General features: G+C 35.7%; 1 protein-coding gene across 2 annotated transcripts in view; it reads right to left on the minus strand.

Moving 5' to 3' along the window:
• Positions 1-27,383, minus strand: part of PRKD1 (protein kinase D1) — a 114,176-nt gene that overhangs the window by 46,848 nt on the left and 39,945 nt on the right. For both annotated transcript variants that reach the window (XM_059474639.1, XM_059474638.1), the window contains exon 2: positions 11,528-11,666. In XM_059474639.1, coding sequence (XP_059330622.1) covers positions 11,528-11,666 — 139 coding nt within the window. The remainder of the gene's footprint in view (positions 1-11,527; positions 11,667-27,383) is intronic.

The raw sequence follows: 27,383 nt of genomic DNA on the forward strand, positions 1-27,383 counted from the left end.
ATCACCAAAACACAGGCATTGAAACTGCAGCAGTTGTGACAAGACTATTTCATCAGGTCTATTAATGACCTGGCTGTTAATGGGTTTTACTCCTTGTTCTGGGCTCGGTAGCAGACCCATCATTCAGCACAGCTGGAAAGTAAAACATTGCAAGTCAGAGAGGCAAGGCCTTGCATTCAGAAAGAGGCAAATGATTTACTTCACCATTCTGTGCTCCAAGTCCAAAAGCACTCTGAACTATAAGCAGAGGTGAGATCCTGCTATTATCAGTAACAGAGCGTCACATAATGGCCACTGTCATCTTGCATCCCTGCCTCTCATGGCAGAAGAAACCATCAATAACAAGACTAGCAATATCTTGCAGCTACAAAAAGCAGGCATTCTCCTGCTACCTTCTCCCATTTGGAATGCATTTAAGAGTAATGTATTCTGTTGAGTTCCTGCAGGCATTTGTAACTTGAGTCCTTACTTACAAGAAGTGCTGGCATCTATCACTTAAAAAATTAATATAACTCAAAACTATACACTACTAAACTTCAGGCACTGGTTAAACAATAACAAGTAATGACTGAGTATACAGCTCAGGTGGACTAAGAGAAAGGAAACCATTTTATTTTTTACAATGTTCCAATCCTGGCAATCAAATACAGTCTGAGTTTCCAGAGTCTCATTTAAGTTAGCAGAGTTCTGGCAGTTCATACAGACCAAAGACTCCATATCTGATCTCCATCCTAAAATGTGAATTAAAAACTAAACTAACTACTTCCTAAATTATATGTGTACATTTATGTATGTGTACAAAATGTGTACATTTACAATCATTCTGTTTCTTTATTTGTTCTGCTTTGAAGTAGGGTAACTTTAATATGGAAAATTTGAATCCTTTCTGGATACAAATGTGAGTTTTTTACCACTCTAGATTTTACATACAGGGAAAATCCTTCTAATACAATAAATTTCATTTTGTTTTCTTTACCTATTATTGCTTTATCCCAATGCTTTAGGTAAAAACAGTTCTAATTAGGAATGTTAAATTGACATTCAGATAGGAAGTGGGGACAAAGGGAGAGAGGTACATTTTCAGAACTGAATTTAGAGCTCTTGAGTAGAAGCCTGCTACTTTCTACATGCAACTAGTACAGGCTGCCTGCAATTTTTTTCATAATACCCAGACTAACAAAAAGCAGCATGTCCTCAATCCTCTACTGACAGAGATAGAAGAAACAGAATCACCTGCTACAAGGCTGGTAACATGCTGTGCTGCTGCACCTGGACCATTTAATTTGGAAACATGAGTTTGGGTGTCCAGAAAGCCATGGAAAAGGAAAAGAAAGGTCCCAAAAAGAAACAGTAATGACAGAAAGAAGGGGAAAATGCTGGAAATAGGGGAAGATCCCAGAGATCAGAGAGAGATGGAAGCCAGAGAACCTCCACAATAGTTTTGATCAGTGATGCCCAAGGTTGGTAGCTGCAAGTAGTGGCTCAGCACGAACAAACAAGACTTTGTGCCCAGCCTTCCCTGGCCAGCAGCTACCTCCTTACTGAGGGGCAGTGGGAAGCTGGCAAATGTAAGGCTGAGAAGGGAGCAAATGAGCCAGCATGGGAGGCATCCAAGTAAGGCTCTCATCTCCTTCCTTCTGAAGTCCCAGTATCCAGATTCCCTATGGGCTGTTGTTTACACTGTCTCATCAGTGACGTGAGATTTAACTAATAAACTGAAGGGAACAATAAACAATTTGCAAGCATTTGTCCAGTGCTAGCTCAGAATTTAAAGGAATTATAATAAAAGATTAACATTTATGAGTCAATGTGATTCATCTGTACACTCTGAATTTTTAAAGTTCGATTTTTATGTACTTCTATTTGTTTGTGAATGATTTCACAGTTTCAAATCTACAAACTATATAGCTCACTAGGTTTAAGTTCATTTGAAATCTCATCACACAATTCTTTCATTATGGATTTACCCATTTCTCACCCAAGTGGAAAAAACAGCAATACCTTACTTCACAGCTTCAGGCCCTGTTAATCACAAAACACTGCAAAGGTATCAATTTAGCACAGGAAACAAAATTAAATACTCTGCAGGTTTACTGGAGTTATTGATGCTGTGTTAAAAATTGAATCTGACTACTGGCATTAAGCAGCAACCCCAAATGAAAAAAAAAAAAAAAAAAAAAAGACTCTTGCTCCTTTTCCATGCTCTGACTAATCTATTATCTTAAAGTAAATGCTGTGAGTCTCTTACATTTTTATTTCCTCTGACTTTTTTTTAATGATCTTCACAGTTATTTTCCAAGGATTCTGAAAAAAAGCTCAAAAAGAAGAGGTGCTCAAAAAGAATTAATAGCACTTGTAAAACATATTTAATTCCCACAAGTTTCTTTCATGGTTAAGATTTTTTTTTTGTTATATGGTGAATAAATGCTACTGGCTAAAAGTATAATGGAATTTAAAGTACAATCAGTACAATCTTATGTTGAACTCAGTAAGGAATGAAAGAACCACCTCTGCATACATTAAATTATTTTTAACTATACTGTTACCTATCTGCAAATGTTTAGATATCTTTTAGAATTACCCCAACATTTTATAAACATATACCATTACAGAACAAATACAAGTGGGTTGTTTGGGTTTTTTTTTTTTGCATAGTTCTATTGGATGCCCTGATGGGATGCACCCAGCAGTACTGAGGGAAGTGGCTGATGTCCTTGTGAGGCCAATCTCAACAATCTTTGAATGATCATGGAGATTGGGAGAAATGCCCGAATCCTGGAGGAAAACAAATGTCATTTCCACCTTCAAGAAGGGTGAGAAAGAAGACCCAAGGGAACTAAATGCCAGACAGCCTCACCTGAAGGCTCTGAAAGGTGATGAAACAACACATCCTAGTATGACCACTTCTGGAATATGCTTTAGTGTCTGTCTGATTAATAAGGCTTTCTCAAGGTCTCAGATCTTTGATGAGACCATCAGAGATATGGAACAGAAGCATGACGGTATATAACCATCCAGTTTTCTCAGCCCCACTTGAATTTTTCTAGGATAACACTAGAAAAGGAAAAAGGGAAATTAAAAATTATAAAGAAATGCGCAAGATGACATAACCTGGAAGAAATAAATTCATTATTGCTCTGAATTGTGGGTGATTTTTAAAAATTGTTTACAAAACTTCAATAATGAATTTATTATTAGCCAGGTGAATCAGAAGGTCAAAATTACAGAAGTAAAATGTTTAGTTCCTCACTAAAGACAACAGAAGTGTTCTACTCACAACATGTTTACCCAATATTTCACCCATGCACATAAATAACTAGAAATTAACACAAGGAAATGGTGATACTAATATTCCCCATATGACATTCTGTGTTCAGTTGCTTTAAACAGCTGTGACAGATGAGGAAAACCTTTAGAGGCATGGAAGAGACTTACATTTAAAGGGAGATTAAAAGACTGGAAGACTGGAATTGTTTTGTTTGGAAAGGAAATGAGTAAGAGTTTACTGGACTCAAGAAGCAGAGGAAGCAAAAAAAAAAAAAAAAAAACCCAAAAAAACCACCAAACAAAAAACCCCAAAACAAAACAAAAAACAACAAACCAGGAAACAAACATAACTGCTGCAGAATAACCTTCTGCACTACCAACTACAGTGAGAGGAGTCTTCATGTCCTAAGAAGCAGGAAAGACTTCCAACCTTCTTTTTGGCAACAAGTCACATCTTAGCTATGTTAACAGAAACATTCTTGGGGCCTCTTTAAAAGTCAGAGCGAGCCAGATTTCAGCCGGAATGACAATATCTCCAGGCTTGAGTCACAACTACCATCGAGATACAAAAACCAGCAGACTGCAATCTGTGGCAGTTCTGGAGTTCCTACTCCTTGGTTGCCATTTCAAATTGTTATATTCCCCAAGGGAAGGAGGATTGGTTGTTTGTACTCAGGCCACTTTTAGCTACAAACCTCAAGCACTTCCTAGAAGATGTGTATCTTAGCACAAAATGCTGCAAACACAATTTTTTGGAAAGTATTATGAGACTGTATATTTCTATTTGCTCTTTCAAAACCAAAGCCAGCAGTCAGCCAAAGGAAATAAATTCAATGAGTTTAATAGTGATATTGAAAGATATATTTTTTACATAAGCCATATTTGATTTGAAGCCTAGTGAAGTACTGAGTTATTGAGACAACAACTTCATAAAAACTAAAAAAAGCAGAGAGATCCTCCAAACACTAGATTTTTTTTCCTGACGTACATCTGAGCAGTGTAGAATACACTGCTGACCATGTATATGAGTTGTCTGATGCTATTCCAAGGAGGCAAGTTATTCCAAGTGGGTTACCCATTATTCTTCAATATGCTGAATCATTTATAGGTACTTTCTCTTCAGGACCACTACTGTCATTTAACAAACACACTGATTCATCAAGCACATACTGGTCAAACAAACTATTGAACAAATCAATCTAACAAAGCCCTTTATGATAAATCAAAGAGTTTTCTGCTTAGCTGAGGCAAAGCTTGCTCCCCATTAAATAAGTAGCTAGCAAGAATTACCTACTGGGGAGGTAATTATTTGATGAAAGGGGATGGCGACTGGTGAGGAAAAGAGAATTCTTTGAATAGTGGCAGTTTTATAATTAAAATCTACATTAGTAGCAAAAACAACTGGCAGACTATGAAGAACTGTGAAAAGGAGAAAAAAAACTAATTGAAGGTTTCTTACCCAAATAGTTTAAAATATTTCAAAAAGAGATGAATTTTTTTTCCTTATATAAAACTTCAACTGAACATATAGCAGTGGTCTCCAAAGCAAGGTGCACACATCTCTGGGTGTGCAAAAGACAGCCCATTAGGGTACAGAAAGAAAATCTTATAACTTCAGCTACACATATAAACTTTAAATAAATAAACACACACATATTGAAGGTATATGCTTGAAGATTTTTAGTGATGAGGTGCACAAAAAGAAATTTGGACTTTGCCACTGTATCTTTAAGAAAAGGTCAAATGCTATTAAAGACATATCCAGCGAAATAATTTATAGCTATATGCAAATTTCACATACCACAGATGTGACGAAAGACTAAATAGTAAATAAATTTATAAAACAATAAACAGAGTCCTTCTATGAAAACATGGTTTTTATTATCATGCACTTTTTTCCACCAATGCCTTTTTAATTATAAGCCTTCCGTTTCATTCCGAATGCTAATGAGATTATGGGATTGCATAATCTCATTAGCATTCGGAATTGCATAATTGTAAATCTAAATGAGCACACAAATATCCACTAAAACATTGGACAACTTTTGCAGAGTCCAGGTTTCATTCATCACCTCAAGTCTTTTCAGAAAGGATCAGCTGACATGGGGGCTGCTGAAGTATTAATCATGAATAACATATTGAGCTACTGTTACGAAGTGGATTGTGCTAAACTCAGTCAAAATTATAGTATCTAAAATCTTTTTTAAAAGGGTAAATGTGATATATTAAGAAAACTGAGAAAAAATTAATAAGAAAGGTTAAAAAATTGCCTCACTGAACTAAGAATACTTTAAGGAGAATAAAGGGGTTTTTTAAACTCCAGAGGCTTTGAAATAAAGATAATATACAAGTAAAATCAAGATTTAATTTGGTCCACTTTGGAAGTTGACCAGCATTTTTTTAAGACATTAAGTGCAATTGATGTAGCTAATCAGCTTCAATTCCACCTTTCTTGAAAAGCCAGCTGTACAACTTATTGAGGTGAGGCCTGTTAAAGTGGGGTGACATGAATTATGTCTCTTTTCAGTGAAATCACGTGATAGGAATACAAAAGCGTAAGAATTACTGGATCAGACAAAAATGCAGTAAGCCTGGAATCCTGTTTTGAAAGGGGAGTTCTCAAAGCAACATCAGCATTCTCTGAAGCAGAGAAGGTGACAAAGGTAGATGACACAAGGGCAGTGACATTACAAGCCATTTTCTGTTCCATTGCTACACCTGACACTTTATTAGTAATGCTTTCCAGATCATTCATTAATGTATTTAACAGCACAGACTTAAGTGCCTTGCTGGTAACCTACTTCCACTGTGAAAATAGCATGCACATCTACCCTTTGCTTCCTAAGTCATAAACAGTTATTTATCCATGTGAGCATTCACCCTGTTCTCTCATGAAAACATAATTTCTTTATGAGCATTTGGACTGAAAGTGTTTGCATTAAATCTGGAAAACCAAGTGAAATATCTCAAATGAACCAACAATTTCATTAAAGACCACACAAACCAAAAATGTATTCTCTGAAAAGATCAGACAATTAGAGATGTATGAGGTTGGATGTTTGATCTATTCGGTAGCAGTGGAACAGTGACCTCTCATATACAGGCACTAACAGAAACTAACAATTAACACAGTTATATATGGAAAAAAGACAATGACGCCAACATAAACAAAAAAAGGAAAGAATCTTTCAGTTCTGACAACTTTAAACAGTCATCTATCAGAAATTCATGACCCAAGAACAGTATTAGACTAATGAACAGTGAGGGATACAAAATCAATCAACTTTAACCTAATCACGAATGAGCCTTACCTCTACAGAAATAAGAAAAATGACATATAGAGAAAATTGAAAGGACACAAAGGAAGAATAATTGCTAAAGATTTAATCTCAGACAGAATAAAGATATTTGTATTTCTCAAGACACCAAAAAACTGCATGCTAAGACAGCCATGAAGGCACCAAGAGAAGGATGCTCTTCAATCACAACAAAGCAAAATCACAAACTGTGACCAACTATATAAGTACTGTAACATTATGTTATAGAGATACAATATCACAGTGTTTCATCTCAAGTTGAACTAACACTACTAGCAACACTCTGTGTTGATAAAAGGCATTTACTGTAATTGTACAGCTATCCACAGCTTTTATTCAGCCCAGTATATTTTATCATAGACAGTATATACTGTACTGAATCAAAATAAAAGGTCCACATCTAACAACCAGGTGATCTACCATCTATGTGGTATTAAAACAGAAACAGCTTCTTAACAAAAGCACTGGATCAATTCCTGCCCTCATCAGCTCAGCAAGGGAACGTAAAATAGCTCCTATTTGACTTTCTTGCTTCAGGAATCCTGCCAAGTTGAGCACAACTGGTCACAGCAAGCAGATGAAGTACGTTCCACTAATTCACACAAGATGCTAACGTTTCCCTGTCTGCTTCCCAGCAGCAGACAAAAACCTCTTACATCTCAATGGAACTTTGCCCAGTAAAAACAAGATAGAATTTTTATAAACAAGCCCATATTAAAACTGTAAATACACAATTTTTCCCTGTATATCATGAATAGACTTGGCAAATTTACACAGCAGTTTTTAATAAACTTCATGAACAAGGTACAGAAGAGAACAAACTATGCTGACAAAAACAAGTCTAAAGACATCTAAAGCAATTGTTTCCTTGAAGCCCTCAAAATCAGAACTCAAAAAGAGAATACAGATGTACAGAAGCACAGCAATCCTCATCTGTCAGCTTCTTCTACAGAGTCTGTGCCTCTATTTTAAAAAACAACAAATACAGTTATTCTGAAAAATGTCACAGATACACAGATGGAGGCTGGCAATTGCATCTACAAACAGCTTTAAATAATATCTTCAACATATCATTCATTTAAGAAAGGGGCTAACTGATCTACTTTCCAGATCTCATGTAACAACTTAAATTAAAAACTTGTTAACTATTTACCTTCTCTGCAAAGAAAGGGTACATAGGGCAGCACCTATCATTAATATCAATTCATTGGCATCAACAAATTGCAGTTGAAATAAGTTATTTTTATAAGCTAGTCAAAACAACACTGAAGATCTCCAAAAACCTAGGAGTTAACTTGAAGTGAGTTTATCACAGCAAAAATAATCTGTTCTGTTCAAATTTATGGTGAATTTTACATTATGCTATTTTGGTAATTAATGTTTGCATCCTTTATTTCATGAGTGGAACATGAAAGTGAACCTCTCAGAGGTCCAGCTGAAGATTTCAGCAAATACTACTTGATCACATCAAGACTGAAGGACATTTTTCAGCTTAAATTCACTTTACATAAATATGTTTCCTTCTCTTGAGCAAACAGGAAAACTACATTTGAGAGAGAGAGAGATCTAAAAAGATGTAACTTCTGGTTTCTATTCCTTTAAGTGTTTTTTAATGACTGACAACTCATTTCTAGCCATCTTTTGACTGTAACTTAAACTGCCACTTCTGTACCTTGCTTCCTACTAATTTTTGATAGTATTCGAATAAAAGGAACCCTTCCTACAAATACACTTGGATAAAATCCTTTCTCTATAGATTCAGACCTTTTCAGTCTGAAATGCAGAGAACTAAGTATCTATTGGATTCAATTAACACATTAGCGCTGATTGCCACAGAAGTAGTAAAGAATTTTCTGCCTTTGGGCATTCTGAAGACAAGATGAATTTTCCAATATTTTGAAGAAAAAATAATATAGAAAATACACAGCTAAGAACACAGAAACATGGTGAGTTATATGTTACAGCCACAAGGGTATTAGTGATACTGTTTAATGAATGCCCAGGAGTCCAGCCTAATAAACCAAATATATTCAACATTTCTGGTTCTAATACATTCTGAAGTGTTCCCATATTCCTATACAAACTATCAGAATCCCATAATAAAGTGTTCAAACAGATATTTTTAAAAATACATAAAATAAAAGGAAAAAATAATAGAAGTAAAACTATTTATTTATTAAGGTTACTACATTCATAATAAAATTTCCATTTTCCTCTTTTAGCGTGCAGCTAACCAAATCTCATACACTCAACATACACTTTTGCTTCCACCCTTAAAACAATGTTTGACCTTTCAGTTCCAAAATGCCAGAATCTATATTGGCACTGAACCACAATTCATCTGGCTGACTGCAACAGCGTGTGCTCATCTCCTCTGGAGGAGTCAGCAGACAGACACACAACATTTGTTCAGCACATTACATGATTCTTGCAGTCCATTAAAATACTACATTGTATTGCACCAATGCAAAATGCAAATAATAATTTTCATTAAGAATAAAAATGCACAGCAGGTGCTGCAATATGAGCTGAGTAAATTTCTCGTGTTTCACCAGAAATTTTTTGCTCTAACACAAACTGTTTCAGTTACATTGCATGACATCTACAGGTACAATTTTCTTCACTAAAACAGACTAAGGTGCTTCAGCTACAGTGAGCAACACCTCTAAGTTTCTGCAGATAAATTTCAGCTCTTTCAAGAACTTGTAATAGAAGCTCTAAACCAGCAAACAATCATGTTTACTGATTCTTAAACTGCCAAGAACATATGCAGTAGTAAAAAAATCATGGGTGGTCCAGCTTTATTAATACAGTTTTAAGTAAACTACAATGAAAAAAAGAAAATGCATACTAATGAATGTATAATCCTGAATACAAGGACTGACAGTTCAGCTTTCTGTACTCTGAACAGTATTGACCCGAGCAATAAAAAATGAATGCAGTGGATCAGTACAGCTTTTGACATCAGATACCAGTGCCTCAGGGGATGCTGACCCAAAGAACAAGGAGTTTTAAGCAGCAAAGCCACAGCAGCTACAATGGGTTCTACTGCCTCTTTTGGACATGACACTCAAAAACAATTACCATAATATACCTTGAATTGACAGAACTTTAGAGTATATATTCTGTTTAGTTCTCTATAATGAAGGCTAGAAATAAAACACTTCGATCAGTTCAGCATATGCATCTGAGCACATATTGTATTTCATTTGTCCTTCCACCACTCAAGCACTCAATATCAAACACTGCAGTGCTGAAGGCCAATCTCTTCTGTTTCCAGAAGGTTTTTTTAATCCCTTCAAAATAAATTTTCAGTACATATTATTAAACATCCTGAAAAAGACTTCTTATGGCCGTGTATTTAGATAGACTTTGTCCTTTAATTTAAAAGGAGATAAACCATCTACAGCTACTTTGATATGCACTATTGTCAAAATCCATAATAATTTTAAACTATTTTAACTGAATATTTTTCAATAAAAAACTGCCTGCATTAGTTTGAATAATTCCTTAAACATTACAGATTGTTTGTATATTTCTTTCCCATTTTCAGTGTTGCAGAACTGGGAATACTTCCCCTGCTTTACATGACACAGGAGTTGTCTGCAAAAATGAATCGCTGCATTTAGTTTAATTTGAGCGAAGTGTCTTCATTTGAGGGAAGACACTAATGCTTTCAAGTGTTTATTGAGGAAATGTGTTTAATTTGAGACATCTAACTGAAGGTTTTAATTTGTAATAGAGCCATTAGTCAGGCCATGACATATTAGAAGTTTCATTTGCTGTCCTTTGCTCCTAAAGATTTAAACAGTTACTTGCCTGATTTTGGCAAACTAGAAGGTGTGTGATCTACACTTCATATAAACAATATATCAAATAAAGCACTAAAGCCCTTGTTAACTTTTTTCACTGCATCACAATTACTGACGTGATTATGTTCTGTGGAAAATATTAAATTCAAATTACTGGTATCTTTTTGAAAGTGAAAAGCTTATTTCCTGATATGGAAAAGGTGAATGATGAATTATAGGAATGACAGGCATTATTCCTTATTTCATTCTTTCCTATTCTAAACAAAGAATATGGAATAGTGTCCTACAAAAGAAATCTATGTTTAAAAGCTCAGTTGGCTTAGATTATATGACCTAACTTCCACTCTTTTCAGCATCCATTAGGACTTCACCTTTCTTCACTATCCTACACCCTTCTACAGCTGCAATTTTTACTTTCATATGGCATACATGTCTCTGTACTTAAGCATCTCTCCAGATGCTCTAACTGCATGTTCCAACTGCAGAAATTCAGCCCTTAAATCCTCTTCCAAGTTTTACTTGCCAAATAGCAGCTTTACATCTTTAAGGTTCCAGCATTCACTCTACTGCACACCCATGCAAACTCTGCACCATTCCAAGTCACAAAGCTCATATCTTACATCTAAGCTTTTGACAAGTCCTATTGACACCTAATGACATCCTCTGACTTCTTCTGTATTTGAGTCACATTATTGTGCTCTCCCCTTCCTCTCATAATTCCAAAAAATAGATCATGTAAAGAGTCGGAGCAGTCTTGGCAAGCAAAACTACGCAGGGCTTTGAAAAAGCAATTACTCTATTTCCAGCGGACACTTTCATAGCACTCTAGCAAAAAGCTTATTAATGTTAATGTTAACTAGTTTACTAGCTTATTAACACTATTAACTAGTTAACCTGTTGCTTAACTAGTAATAAGGATGAAAGGAGTTGTTACAAAATACACAAGGCAACAGAAAAAAAAAACTAAAGGCATAATATGCCTAATATACATCTGAGAAAGGAATCAAGAAAAAGGAAAGTTTGGTTGTAGGACTCTCACCCATGCTGGGTTAAAATCCAATTGGGAGAAAACTACTCTGGATATTTTCATTTGCAAAAGAATGACAGTAATTTTCATTGTTTTTTAGTTACCTGATAAGACAACTTCAACTAGGTCTCCTTCTTGGATATCTGCAGCTGATTTCACCAACTGGAGAATGTTTTCAGAGGTAGGGTCATGGCGGAAGAGCAAGATTTTGTCGTACATTCCATAAAAACCACATTCGGGAAACTGCAAACACAAACCCACGAGAATTCACTATGCTGTAAGACACATAACTGTAAAATACAAAACTGTAAAACACAATGAATGTATAACGAAATTTTGAGGGCAGACTGGATCACTTCTCAGACTAGTATCAAATAGGATATATATTTTTTCATCTATGAAAATATTTATTACTATATTCTGAAATGTTTTTACCACCAAGCAAGTAAGCTCATTTGCCTTTTTCTTGCTGTGAACAATGCAGTATCCACTAGGAAATGAGAGAGAAGTGAATGTATCTTGCAGCCACTACTGGTAACTTTTTCCTCACACTTCCTGAGTAAGATAATTTAATTAGACCTGGAGCAGCTGTTTGGACTAGATGTTCTTTGGAGTGCCCTACATTATATTATTCCATGATTCTATGATCTCTCCCCAGATGTCTGCCCAAAAGAAGACAAAAGAAATATATCTTAGCTCTGCTTAAGATGCAATGCTTAAATGACAACTCAATGTGAAATATCTGGTTTTTGAGACTGAAGTTACCAGGCACATAAAACAATGTTTCAAAACAATATTTCAAAATTTAATCATAATCTTTTGTTTCAATGCAGAGAAACTGGAGTTTCAAAATAATAATAAATCCTATTTAAACTAAAAAAGGTTTTTTTAAAAAAATCTGAGGTTATACACTGGAGATTATTATCTAGGTAACTGTTTTCCTTTTCTTTTTTTGTTTTCTGAAGCAAAAAAAAATTGTGCTTTTTTCATACTCCCAGCCTAAAGAACTATGACTTTGTTCTGAAAACACAACCAAGAGACCCTTTCTATGTTACAAGACAATCCACTCAATTTTACATCAATGCACAACTCCATGTTTTGGCAACATACAATGAAAAAAACACAATGACAAGTACAGCCAGAGAAATAAACTGGTATGTTTTGAGGTTACACACAAACACAGTGGCATTCCTAAGAATTTTCTTTATAGAGGCAGTAAAATATTATTCTTCAAAATGGAAACTGCTTATCCTTGTTAAAACTGCAAAATTTTTCTCATTTCACTGGATTTCAGAAATACCAGAGGCATTTCCCTCTAAATTCATTATGATTTAAATTGCTTGCTCTCTCTTTACATTACCATTCCATTTGCTTTTTTCAAATAGCTCAACTTTTTCTACCTAAAAAAATATTTGCAATATTACACATTCTATGTATGTATGTAGAAATACGTGTATCATGAGGTACAAGTTATTATATTCTGTAGAAAAAAGTAAATTCAACCACAACATTTTTGATAAATTACATACAAGAAATCTTCTGTTTGAATTAGTTTTCCCCAGATACACTACTCTCATGTCAAAACAGTCATTTTGATGGTGTGATTCTCAAACATTGTATAAGGACCAACTGCTGCAACAGTGACAAAAATTCCCTCAGCTAAACTTATTCTTGCCAACAATAATGCTGATATGCACAGACCAAAGTAAACACAAAGAAGCCACGATGCTTTTGGTATTACACCACCACAAACAGCACTCGTTTCTGCTGAACAGGAGACAAAGCAGGGAATTTATGGTGTTGGAGCTGAACTCCCCAGTACCAACAGAAGGGCCTGTTTCAGTATAACCGCTGCTTAAAGCAGAATTACCAGAGTTAAATGGCCATTGTAATGGCCACAGTGAGGAAATACAGTACATGTGTGAGAATCAGGAGTGGAAGACTTGCTTACAGGTTCAGAAACAGGATGTATTTCTGGCTGCTTAACAAGTCATCAGTAGCAATTAAGACATCAAAGCTGGCCATAAACACCTTGTTTGCCTACTCCAAGTGAGAAGCAAAATGAATCACTTTAATGGCCTTTCAGCGTGCTTCAGTCAAAGGTGCTTCAGTTTACAAGTGTAACTGGGTAAATGACATTTACAGCATAATTAACTTGCTAAACTGCCACAGTTTCGCTGTGTATTTCAAACATCTCCTGCCTCCCCCTTTTTAGAAACAGAAATATTAGATTTTTAACGTGATCACTTACCAGAAATTCTAGGTTCCAGATTTAAAATTTAGCAAAATTTCTAAGTCAACTCAAGTATATCCCCAGTGTTATTTATTAGATACCCTCTTGTCTTGGTTTGAGAAAATGTGAAGGGAAACACTCTAAAATGAGTTCTCCCGCTTTGTTTTAATCAATCCCTTTCCACCAATAAGCAGAAACAAAATATGAACAGATACAAGTGAAAAAATAAATTTACTAACAAATAAAACTGCAACAGGCAAATAACAGACTTTTATTCCAACCATTGAGCATTAAAATAAATGCTGTCTGAACATCTGTATAGAACATATCTTATATGATATTGTAGCAGCTTTTATGGTAAAAAGAGGAAGTGCTACTATCATTTGAAGTCATCTGTATGTAATAAGCACACTGAAACTGTGTGCTTCTTCCATTTTCTAAAAATATTACATCACGATTATCTACCCGTAAGACTTTAAAGAAATATAAAATAAAATTATGTTTTCAGATGAAAAAGACTGCTGATCAGCATCTCAAGTTATTCTAAGTCCATTTTTTATTGCCCAGATTGTGGGCACTTTGGCAGCAGATCATCCATAAAACAGGGTAAAAGGAGCCTCAGCACTAATCTTTCCTCAGCAGATACAAGCAATGAAGCAAGCAATGAAGTGTTTTTACCCTTAGCAACTGTAAATCTCAAGAAAATCCACCAAAATATTTTACCAATAACCATATAGAAGACAAGTCATTATGCAAATTCTGGATTTTCAATTAAAAAGCCTTCAAGTGCTACTACAAAAAAAAAAAAAAAAAAAAAAAAAAGGAGACTCAAATTTCAATAACTAAAACATCTAACTTTAAAGATTCAGTAATTCATGTAATCCACTATCCATCACATCAGTCAGTAATTTCAATGGCACTGGTCCTTCCACATGCAAATATGAGCTGAATTATGTACAGGCATAACTGTGCTGTTATTGGCAGTTTTCCTCAAAATAAGGATCAAAGAGGAGCTGACAGAAGAAAATGCTGGTTATATTTAAAACTCTATTTATTGTGACAATCAAATGGTTTTATTATTAGAGACAGAAACTTTACAAGACCTGATATATCTAAATGCTAACATATTTCCAAACTGAACTGTGAAGCTTTCAAAAATTAATTAATAACAACAAATCATATACACGGTTATCTGAATGGAAACCTACTCTGCCTCCTTCTTTTCTGGTAAACCACAATTTAGAATGGAAATTAACTTCAAAGAAAGATAAGACTCTCTAAGGTGAGACAACATTTCACCAGTTTGGTTTAATAAATATGTATTAGAAAGATTAGCATAGTAACTATGTCAAATGAAAACCACATGAAAAATAAATTTCTTCCACTGAAGAACTTAACCTAGAAGAACTGGAAAACATATACTCTAAACAATGATTATGCTTCATTTTAATTAATAATGTGGTCCAATAGTCAAAAAAGTCTGTTGCTGTGATAATTTTGCAAAAATACTTCTTTTGACATAATAAAATTGAAACATACAGGCAGACAGTTTCTCACTGCTAAGAGTGAAAAAAAAAGTAATCTTCCTGTTTTTGTCTTTTTATATGTTACTACAATTTTGCACATCTTCTGTAAGGTTTAGTTTCTGTTGCTTTATTCTAGGAAGTCATGACAGTTGTTTATTTACTTTTTTCAGTCATCATTGAACTCTTCCTTAAAATTAAATTTAACTGTCTCTTTTAATGATGAGTGTTTTTTTCTTCTAGATTAGTTAGATTTTGAGAAGCCCTTAGTGATTTTCATATCAGCACCTGCAACAAAAACTTTGATAAAACCTGGAAGCCTTTTACAGCACCAAGATATTGACCCAGCACACATAAGGGCTGTGGGCTGAACAATGTCTTCACAGCATGTGGAGAAGCTGAGTCACACTGAATGTTTGTTAACTTAACTGGCTAAAACACAAGTAACCTTGATCTAACTCGAACAAGAGTGTTGATCTGATCCCAACATACATAAATAAATAAGTAAATAAATAGTCTTACATCAATATTCCTGTTTTAGTATAAAGATATACACATACAAAACTTCAACAATCACATCAACCAAACTGAAACATTTTTCTTTTATATTCTTAAAATAAGAGTGCATTTGATTTTTAGAAGTCAGAATTTCCTTTCTCTACAGAAGTCAGAACACAGCAAAATCATGACACTGAAAAGCCAATGTTTCATTAAGAGGACTGCCTAAATTTTCACTTGGTTGTGGCAGTCATTATTAACTCTCTAGCAAAACTCAAGAGATTTTTAAAAGGCTCTATTTACCAATGCTATCATGAAAATATTAGTCTTATGCATAAAGAAATACCACAAGACTTCATGGTTTTGTTGCAAGAAACATCAGTTAGTGTTCAAAGACTTTACACCACTACAGTTGCTACAAAAGAACACAAACTCTGGAGTTTAAACAGAAGTTTACAGGACGTTATACAGAATATATGTAGCAACATCTGAGTACAAACAGGAGGTGGAGCTTGTTCCAGCAGCAGTGGCATCTCCACCTCAATCCAGGATGTCACATTCCATGCTTAAGACATCTCAGAAATGGTGACTCACCCTAGACCTTTCCAGTAACTTCATTTGCACTTGCCAGGCAGACAAACAGCAAGGACAGGCAACAAATTATTTCCTTATCTTTTTTTCCTTCTTTTTTATATTCCCCAGGCAATCAGTCTTCGGTTATATAGGGAGGAAAAGGAAAATATAAGGAGTATTACCAATCAACTTGATGCTGCCTATGTTGCAGTACTACCCAAGACAGGCCCAGGTCAAACCCATTTGTCACAGGTTCAGAAAAACAGGCAAATGATACATCTATCCCTATGCCTTTCCAAATCAAGAACAAGTATCTTGATTTGGAAAGGCAATGGGGCAACTGAAGAAATCTGGAAAGGTGAGGAAGAGATGACCAGAGCAAGGAAAATACACTTAGAGGAGAGACACAGGAAAGACCTTGATTGTCTCATGACCCTTGAGGATTGCCAAGATTCACAAGGGTTAAAGTGGTAAATGGGAACAGCAACATAGGTCTTTGATCCCTTTTTGCCTTTGCATTCCTAAAAATGCATTAGCAATTTCCTTCCAATCTAACTGCTAAGTGAAACAGACAAGTTACTAAGAATATACTGACTACACCAGCCAGGAACCATTCTCTGGATGCACAGCTAAGTGGCATGGAAGTGCTCACTGCCACACAGATGACCTCTTTGCCCAGAAGCAGGGAGATGACGTTGCCACTCCCTATTTTCAACAGTCTCTTACACATGCTAGGACCCAAACTGTCTGAGCATCATCTGAAGGAATGCGATTTGGCACAGATCAAACCGTATCAGGAAGCGTGCAATTAAACAACTGAAAAGTTTACGTGATTTTGGGCCAATGCTTGAGCCTGCATCCTCATTTCAGTTTATTTATAAATATATTTTTAGATATAACCTCAGAGAGCTATCACCATGTGGTACATTCCAAACATCAGTTAAGCTTCCTAATGCTTTACTGTGGGCAGCATCATTCCTTACTTACAGTATTCATTATTCCTTTTATATTTTTACTACAATGATTGATGTACAAACATGTTTTATAAAGGACTCATCACCTGTAGAACACCAGTTAGTAAGCATCTTCCAAATGGGCCATCTGAAAACACCAAACTTCTTATTGACTGCTTTATGGCGTAAACAGTATTTTAGATAACAAATACATACATACAAACATTTTTCTATCTCTGCAGCAGTGATCTGCTGCAGAAATCAGATTCTTTCATCTCTCTTACAGCAGGAACAGAGTATCTTGCCCACGCACACTGACTTGGACAGGCTGTGGAACAATGAAGATCCACAGAGTTAAAACACAGCTGAGCTCCTTCACAGAACTACTCACGGAAAAGAAAAATATGGCCATGGTGAAACATAAAAATAGGCTTTTCTGGAAAGAGCCTGAACTCTTAACAATCTATTTGTCAGCCTTTTTTAGTACAGGTTGTTTCCTACCCTGCCCATTCAGGGTAGGAGTTGTTTCCTTTGCATTTCTTCAAACAAACAGGTTCTCTTGCTACCTATGCTTCCTGTCACTGTATGTCAGTTTGCCTTCTGTCATGCAAATTGCTCACTGCCAAAATTACAGAGTATACCCCACATTACTCATGCTACTTCCGTGCAGATTTAAGAACTCCCAGTTCAGGGCAACCAGACCTGACTGAGTCTCTTCTCACTGCTCCTGAACTGTGTCTGGCAAGTGGCTGCTGGCTGGGGTCAATCCACCATGGCAACTGAACACGAAAATTCTAAAATAATAACACTTTTGCCTCAAACAAAGAGAACTTTAGCATAATTAGTGTTACTCTATTTGTTCTATCACAAAATACAAATACATCTCCATTTCCATTGAAAATATTGGATATATTTTTCACTGAAACTTCTATGGAAGTACTTTATTCTGAATTACCACATGCAGTAGATTACCAAAAATATGTTGATTATTGTCAGAAGTTGATTTTCATTGATAGCATACAAAGGCTACCTTAATTTAAAATAGCCTTTGTCTCTCAGATATAATGTGTCTTCTCTAAGACTAATCTTTTTTACTATTGTTTCCTCAGCATTTTGTGAATATTCTATTAAAACTTCCAATGCAATGGAGACAATACAGAGTCAAGAAGCTGTAAAGAAAGAATAAGTTCAATAACTCAGAAATTGAGAAAACACTCAATTTTGTCACATAAAAATCCTCTGAGTCAATGTGCCATGCAAATCAAAACACACTTGCATAGCTGACTGCTCTGTCATATAGATTAAGAGGGTAATTCAATAGAAATATTTAGAAAAAAATAGTAATTAAATCACAAAGAGACTCAGAATATAAACTGGTCTTTGCATCCTGTTGGTGGCAAAAATATTATCACATCTACCACACCTGCATATACAGCATCATTGATTTGAAAAATTTCATGGGCAGAAGCACTGAGGGAGACCACTTTGAGTTTCTGTCTTCTCAGTTGTTTCGCGCTGAGAGTTTGAGATCTACACTGATCCATTAATCCACGTTTCTCTAAGACAACAGTGGGACATCAGCAGAAAGGCTCCCACAGTTCCTGTACACATTCTCTGTGCAGCTCAACACTGTCCACCCCAGTGCAGAATCATGGAGCTTCCTGTGAAATGCTTAGGAGAAGAACGTGACAACAAGTGCCAGATTGTTGGCAGGCATCCATTTATGTAGACACTTCATGAACAGATTGCATTTCTCACCAAGGAGGTTGAGAAATGGAGCAGAAACTTTCATGTCCTTCAGCAAACAGGCAGAAAAAGGATGATGAATCACTAAAAAAATCAAGTCTTTTTTCTAGTTCCATTAACATGAAAACATCTAAAGAGCCCCTTGCTCACAAGTACTGACTGCTTCTGAACCTGTAGTCTTACTAGTTCTATGCCATATACTACATCTGGGATTTGTAATTTAAGAAAGATTAAGAAAACAATTCAAGAGCCAATTCCATACACTATTAATAAAATAACCAAAACAAAACAAACCCCAAACCCCCCATTTCTGTGAGAGCCTACCACCAGATTTGTTCCAGCATCATTGATGCATTACATCAATTCAGGAGACTCAGACACCAGTCACGTACCTCACTCAACAGACTACACAGATGCAGAACGAGCGTCTTTGATCTTTTTACAGATTGCACAACACAAACTGCTTACATGCAGTCAAGGCTTCTGTTCCTGAGGTAAGAGATCTCAAAAGATCTAATGAAGGTAAGAGACCTTTCACTTCCTTATACCTCTGCTGTACTTTCAGAATCAACTGCATTTCCTTCCAGATAGATGCCAGTCTACATAACTGCTTAAAAATAATTTTTTGTTTTGCACAGTAACAGAAAATAAAATATCTCTGATCAAGAGTACTATTTAAAATAAAGTATTCCCAAGTATGTGGTTTACCCCTGAAAAAGCAGATTTCCCACACACTTTAAGTAAAATATTCAGAGAGAATCTGAAAATTAGTTACTCTTTCATCCACTCCCAATATTAATTCTATATTTCAGGAAATACACTAAGAGTCATTTGAAAAATACTTGTAAAGGGTACTCTCATACTGAATGTGACAGAAACATGAATGTTTAATGATCATATTGGTTCAGTTTTTAATACTAATAATTTGTATGCTCCTTTGTTGTCAGTTTGGCTTCCACTTATTACTAATAATTAGGATCCTTATTAATAAAGGACAAAACTTCCATTTATCAGTAACTGGCATCCTTTTTAATAAAGCATAAAGTAACATCACCAAGTAACAGGATTACTGGGCTCCCTAATTCTGTAAGGACTATAGTCAGGAGGGAATTCTAGCAGAAGAAAAGGCTGAGGGCACTCATGTTGGACACCAGTTTAAGCAGGAGCACACATACCTAGAACCAGGTCTGTACTGGGCATCAGATGACTGACTCAGAAAAAACAACTCCTAATGCCAGGTTATACACACTAATTCCCTATTCCAAAACATTACAAGGAAGCTGTCCATAAGAGCTAGTAAAAAACATTAGGACAAAAGTGCCTGTAAATTATTGTTTTATGCAGATTTAGCATTGCTTTGCAGCTCTGAGTAAGCCATGTCATAGGAAGTTTGAGTTTCATTGTCTCCAACACCCAAAAGGATTTCCCTTGCCAAACACCTGTTTAGAGATAGGAAAACAACTTTTCTTTTTTTAACGTGACAAAAAATGGCAGCTTTTATATAGTAATACAAAATCTATATACAGAGAGTGAATCACTTGGGAAGAGGCCATTTGGGTTCCACACCTTCCTACCTTAACGTTTCAAAGGTGGAGTGTACAACTTTTTGAATGGACTCCCAATCATGACACTAGGACACTGTCAGTAAAGAAATGGAAACCACTGGAAGAGGAATGGATCACAAGCAGATCACAACGAAGTTTCTCTCTCTGTAATTGGACCAGTCACACCCAGTGCTTCCTTTAATTGTATGTATTCATTGCAGGAACACACAGCACAAAGAGGCATAAAGATTCAACATATGTTTAAGCCTTCTGTTAATCTAGAAACACACAAAAGATAAGTATATGAATGAACATTAAGGATAATTTTCTGGGTTTTTTTATTGCTTTCAAAAAAATAACTGCATTAAACACAGAAATTGCCAGGTCACAAAAAGGAGCTTTTAAGGTATGTCCTCCATATATCTATATACATATATAGAACTATAATGTTCAAAACAGAAACTTGATAGCAACAGATATAAATAGAAAATGTTAAGAGTTGTAGAAAACCAAGGAAGAGGCCCAAAGTAATGTGGAAATATCACTGTCAGTACACTTAAAGAACACTAAAAATTTTGCTTATACTTTAGGAACAAAAAGAACTTTAACAATTCTACCACCCACATAGATTTATCAATCACTTTCCTATTTGGGGAAAAGGTATTACTGAATATTAATGATTAAACACTTTGTACCCTAACATCAGTTGATATGGATGCTGAAGAGGACTCACAAAACCTGCACGCATATTTTCAAGTCTAAAAAGGCAAAACTGAAATAGCTGAAAAGTCAGTGACTGGGTTCTAGAGTAATCAAAATGAAGAAAACTTATTTGCTCCTCTTCATAAAGGGGCACAGAGCTGTAGGCTCCTCAAAATAATAGAGCAAATAAAATATGACAGACACTATTACTATTTAACTACCTTTGCTTTTGGTTATGTAATGAAGAAAATGTAAGCAGAGCTTTACACTGACACAGATTCAGTCTTCACAAAATATTATTTCAGACACATGGAAACATGGAATATAAACTGCTTTGATGTAAAAAGGACTCTATTCTAAAAAGCAACAATGAAATTTAGTCAGCGTAATAGATCATTAGGTGAACATGCACTTGAACACATGTAGTGAACATAGTTTTTGCCATAAATTGGGGAATATCAAAAGTATGGATTTACTAACTCTGTTTTGGCAGTGATATAAATGCAATCAGAAATCTTCTCACACCTAGCATTTAAAATTTAAAAAACCAGGCCACTGGCAAAAGGATTCAGGAAGGACTAATAGAATAATTAAGGAACTGAAAGACATGCTCTCCTGTCCATGGCAGTAGGGAAGCTGTTTCATTTCTAAAGACAGGTCAGGATTTGATCGTATTTGATAAGCATCAGTCCTAGAAAGTGAAATCTGATTTTCTATTGATTCATCTGCCTAGCAGATAAAGAAACTGCAAGTTCCAATTTCTAGCAGCTGAGGCTATGTAGAATTACATTACACAACAATCATTTTGCTGGTCCAACTTCTTTTCTTGCTTAATTTAAGTATTTAAAACAAATGCTCACTGAAAACAAATATGGCTATGCTATTTCCACATTATAGGATTATTGTTTCTAATAGAGACATTCTATTTAAAAAGGAGTTAATTTAGATAACTCCTATGGCTTTCTTATACAAAAAGGTATTGGAACAAATTACTATAATGTCATATTCTGCAACAACACTCAGTGTAAGGCTAAATTGGAGAGATTGGCTAACAGATTTCTAGGGACTCTTCTCAGAACATCCTTTGCTTTCAGTCTTGGGGCATAAAAAGAGGTATTTAATACAACAGGTACCTGAAATTATCGTGACACTCATTTTGGCATTGATGACACCTCAAATGTCATCAGTCTAGTTCTGTGTGTCCAAAGACAGTCCAAGGATCAGCAGTAAAAAATTTGCAGAATGTGCTACAAAAGGCAAGACGTAAAGGTGAGGTGAAAGAAGACAGACAGAAGGAAATTGACAGTCCTTACTTCTGCCTCTAGATAGGCAGTAATACAGGCACATAAAGTGAATTAAAGTTCAATATTAAGAGAAAAGGGTAGTTAAAACACCAGCAGTATCTTTTGTAGGGTGTGTGTAATATTTCCATCACTGGATGTTCCCAGAACAGGTTAGACAAAGATAGGTGCAGACAGAGCTCAATCTGACTTGAAATAGGAAGAAATTCTTTTGGGTCTTTTAAAGTCTATATCTCTCCTGTAAGACATAAAAAACTCCCAACTTTCAGTGCAAAGTAATGAAACGATGTAATATAATTCCTACGGTTTAATGTTCCTTTCTGCGAATCACATTCCTGTGACTTTCCTTTCTGATTATCTAAAATTCCCATTGTAAGTTCAACTGGATAAATACTTCCCCATTTTTTACTCTCAACGGTTGTGCAGAGTTCCTAAATAGCTGCCACATTTCACAAGGGAAGTATTTGCATCTCAGCGTGGGTGAATACATGTCCACCCCCATCCACTAGTACTGACAGATTATTTGACAGTTTAGCTTCAGAGTCAGACCTATCTGCCTCAAGCATATTTTTAAACATCAAGACAAAAGTTGTCTTGGAGTTTAATGTGTCTGGGATGTGCATCTTTGAAAACATGTATCTAACATATGAAATGAGCACACTGTCAACCCTAAACATGGGTTTGGTTGCTCAAATATCCACTTCCATATTGCCCTACTTAAGTACTTAATTTTTCCAGTACAGAATTTCACACTCATTAAATTTCACTTCTTTTGCTACCATAAAGAAGATATTTGACACTATTGTTCTCAGGCACAACAGGGGACTGGAACTTCTCTCGTGGCTCTTCCCCTCTAATTTTAGACTTTAGGTAGCTTCCTCCCTATAGTTTCTGAAGAGATGGAAGTACTGCTGCTAAAAAATTATAAATGCCTTTGTGAAAAGACGTTGACTCAATCAATATTTAATGAACATTTAATTTGAACTGTTGGCTCCTACCTTCCTGAAAACTATTTTATAGAAGTCTTTTTTAATGCACTATCCATTCATTGAGCAGTGTTACAATTTTCAGTTGTGGAACAGTGTTCCACAACTGATGCTAGAACTTTTTAAAAAAGCTTCCTTTTTCTTCTTTTATAGTCATCTTCCTAACAATTTTTTGAACAAGGCCATAAAATAAAGATTTTCTTTTCTTACTTAAAATCAGAACAGCTAACTTATAAATGATGCAGAGAAGAAATTTAAACTGAGAACAAAAAGGTGAATCAGCTCCTTGAAGCATCTTGTTCACAGGGTATTTTCATACATTAAAAATATATCACTTAGAGCAAGGAAATTATGGCTTCCTTCCTTTCATAGAGAAATTGAAGTCTTTGGCATTAACCACAATATTTGAAGAGCACTACAAGCAAAGTCAAAATTCTATTCCTGCCAGGGAAAAAGCAGCTGTCACAAAATAAGAAAACTTTTTAGACTTTCATTTAACATATAAAGAAACCCTTCTAAGTTCTAAAAACAAACGAGTCATTGTAAAATAATCTTATTTGCTTGAAGTCCCGGCCATTTGGCACCCAGCCAGCCAGGGTGAAAAGACAGATACTTAATATACAAAGATCCTAGCAACTAGTAGTCTGCAGGGAGCAGGGGATTGTATTGCCAGCAGCTGAGTGATCAAGATCTCATACACTGAGAGGGAATATACAAACTTATGTGTTCATGGGCCACCTTTGTCTTTTGGAATAGATCAGAGGCAGGAAGAGGGGCAGTAAAGTTCATAGTCAAAGGGGGCAGACACCCGTATGTCCCATAAGCTGTGTGACCCTAGAAATGTGAGTAAAAACATTAGGAGTTCAACTTCTGATGAAAGGAAAACAGAGGGACCAACACAGCTAGCCTCTTTCACCACCACTTTAAAATCTAGTAACTCAGATAAGCTGCTTGAATTTTCCTCTCATAGCTGAGACACACATCTTTCCTGGCAAGACAAAAAAAAACCTTGAGAAGGGGCAACAAGTAAAGTGACTAGTTATAAAAAAAAAGTAATGCCATTTTTTAATTCAAAAACAGTGGTGGTTAATCCATTTAGTACTGACCACGTGCATTTTACTTGTGTGGCAGAAAGCCACAAATTCTCAGTGCCCCTCACAAGGAGACTGCTGGCCCACAGATTGTGACAATATGCCAGAGTCCAAACCAAGCCAGCCTGGCTGCAGCTGGGTGCTCTGTCTGCGTGAAACCCACCAGTGTTTCACAAAACTGAATTCAAGGTGCTCCATACAAAAACACCTACTGCCACATGCTACCTAACACCCTCCATGCCAACCAGCTCCAATACTTTACTCTCTCCACAAGCACTGAAAAGGTCACTATTATCACAAAAACATTTTAATAATCATTTGGAAGTATAAAGCTACGTAGTTTCCCACGACTAGTTCAACAGTTCTGATTCTCTGTAAGTGGCAGTAATCTTACTATGCACAATCAAAGCATGAAATAATGGATGGATGTGTTATTATGACAAACAGATCTGTTTAGCTGCATCAGATCCTCTGTACCTGAATAAACAAAATTTGGGGGGTGTGGGGGGGTTTGTCCTTGCAATGTTTACCAAAGTACTGCAGAGGTAATATTTGTGCTTTGTGAATGGCTTCTCTTTTTTTCCCCTCACACCAACAAGTATTTTTACTCAACTAATAACATATTATCAGCAGGCAATTTTGCCTCAATTATTTTTTGCCTTTAAACCCAGCAAGTGCACAACTGTGTGAGAACAAAGCTATAAACATTTCAAATAAGCACTGATCTGACTGCAGTGATCCAGCATGCTGAGCTGAACTGCCAACATGTATAGCTGCAGCAACAACAAATGACATTTCAAAACCCCAAAGCAGTCACTGAAGAATGCTTCATGGGCTATGTCACCTTTGATTCACTTTATGCAATGTACCATTAGAAACATACAGTGGTCATTAATTACTATGCTCCAATAAGGTAAATGAGCAGTTGAAACTGGATACAATGCACTGACATACCAGTTTGAATTTCTGGAATTTTCAGCAAGGTAAAATAACAGCTGAGGCCATGATTTTTTAAAGCATCTGGTCATTGCTCCTATGTATGTTAGTGAAAATTGACCTTTAGGAACTAGATTAATTTGGTTTACATTTACTTCTTACTGCTGTGCTGAGCATTTGTAACCTGTACCACACTAAAACTTAAAATGTAATAAGAAAGCTAGAAAAAGTCAAACCTGTCCATTAAATGGATGCATATAAGCAAAGGTTCTATGTATACTGGATCACATTTTCCACACCAAAAGATTCACCAGCATCATCATTTCTACCATTGATAATTATGCATGGAAGGAGAAAGGGATTTTAATTATTCACATTCAAAACCCAGTAAAAAATGAACAAAAATTAACAAGTAGCAAAAAGAAGTCGCGTAAAGCCAAAGCTGAATATACACCAATTTCTGGGGCCAGGAATAATTTTGCATGCACAGACGTGGCAGCATGGGCAGGTGCATATTTAAATTACAGGCACATGAACATTGTGCTTCTTGTTTTCTGACCACTCCCTCCCTTCCTGCCCACTGCTCCCACTTTGGAGTGATCTGATTAGAGACTGAAGATCATCTCAGCCCACAGCCACAAACCTGGCTGCAGCAAAAAGTTCTGTTTACAGCCTACGGAAGTCTGTGCAGATAATCTCCCTCAACATGCAAAAAATACACCACAGAAAAAGGAAAATTACAGAGAAAACTGTAATAACTGGATGCTTACAATGATACAGATGAAAATATATATATAAAAAGGTTTGAGTAGTATAGAAATAATCTAGAAATATTCTATGCAACCGTGTATTTTTATTTACTTGTAAAAGGAAGAAGACAAAATGTTTTATGTTCTTTAGTGCAATAATACATCTATCATACCTCACCATCACTCAGGATGTTTCCAATTTGCAAATTTACCTATATTTTGCTAAATCCTATCTGAAATACAGTCCAGTTTCTTTTTTGTTCTAAAGCTTTTAAAACCATGTAAGCGGAGGAAAGTGACCACTTTGCAGTGGTTGTCTCATGAAAAAAAAAAAAAAAAAGCTGGCCAAATCACTCATAGCTACTCTGCCCACTCAGTGTAACAACCAAAGAGTCCATGCCAACTTCCCCACATCACATCAGCCTCCTCCTCCCTTCCCCTGAACTACAGCTGGATCCAAGAGAAAAGCATTTAATTTCACCCAAAAGCCCACACAACCAAAACAATGGAATCATCCAATCCTGAATGGAACTGGTTGTGTTTATGAAAAAGCAGAAGCTAAAAAAAAAAAAAAATCTATGCTGTTAAGATTAATTATGAAACAGAAAGATAAGTCTTCACACGGGTATATGAAAAAGTAAAAAAAAATAAAATAAAATTTGCCAATGATTACTCCTGCCAAGCTAGAAAAAAATTCCTTTTTGTTTAAAATGAAATATGCATAAATATACAGGAGTGACAAAAGACTATTTTTTTGCTTTCAGAGCACTATAATTTTACTTAAATGGTAGGTGTTCTTTCAAAACAAAATGGCATTTCAAAGAGACACCCAATCCTGTATTTTAAATGCAGCAGTCATCTCTGAAACAGGTTCCTGAAGAAAATTTCAAAATAGCAAGAAGCAAATTAGTAAAAAAACAAAACTTATCAACTCTTTTTGAATAAAAACATAATCATAAGGAAACAAATGAACCTTTCCCTCCCCCCCTTCTCCTTCCTCCAAAGTCTGTGCCTGCACAAAGATATAAGAAGCCACCAAACCACAGGGTGCCATGCCTGCCAAACACAATGGCTGAATAGCTTGCCATGTATCAGCAGCATTTTACACAAATGTATTCCCCTGAG

This window comes from Ammospiza nelsoni, chromosome 6 (assembly GCF_027579445.1).
Source record: "Ammospiza nelsoni isolate bAmmNel1 chromosome 6, bAmmNel1.pri, whole genome shotgun sequence".
NCBI classification, from domain to species: domain Eukaryota; kingdom Metazoa; phylum Chordata; class Aves; order Passeriformes; family Passerellidae; genus Ammospiza; species Ammospiza nelsoni.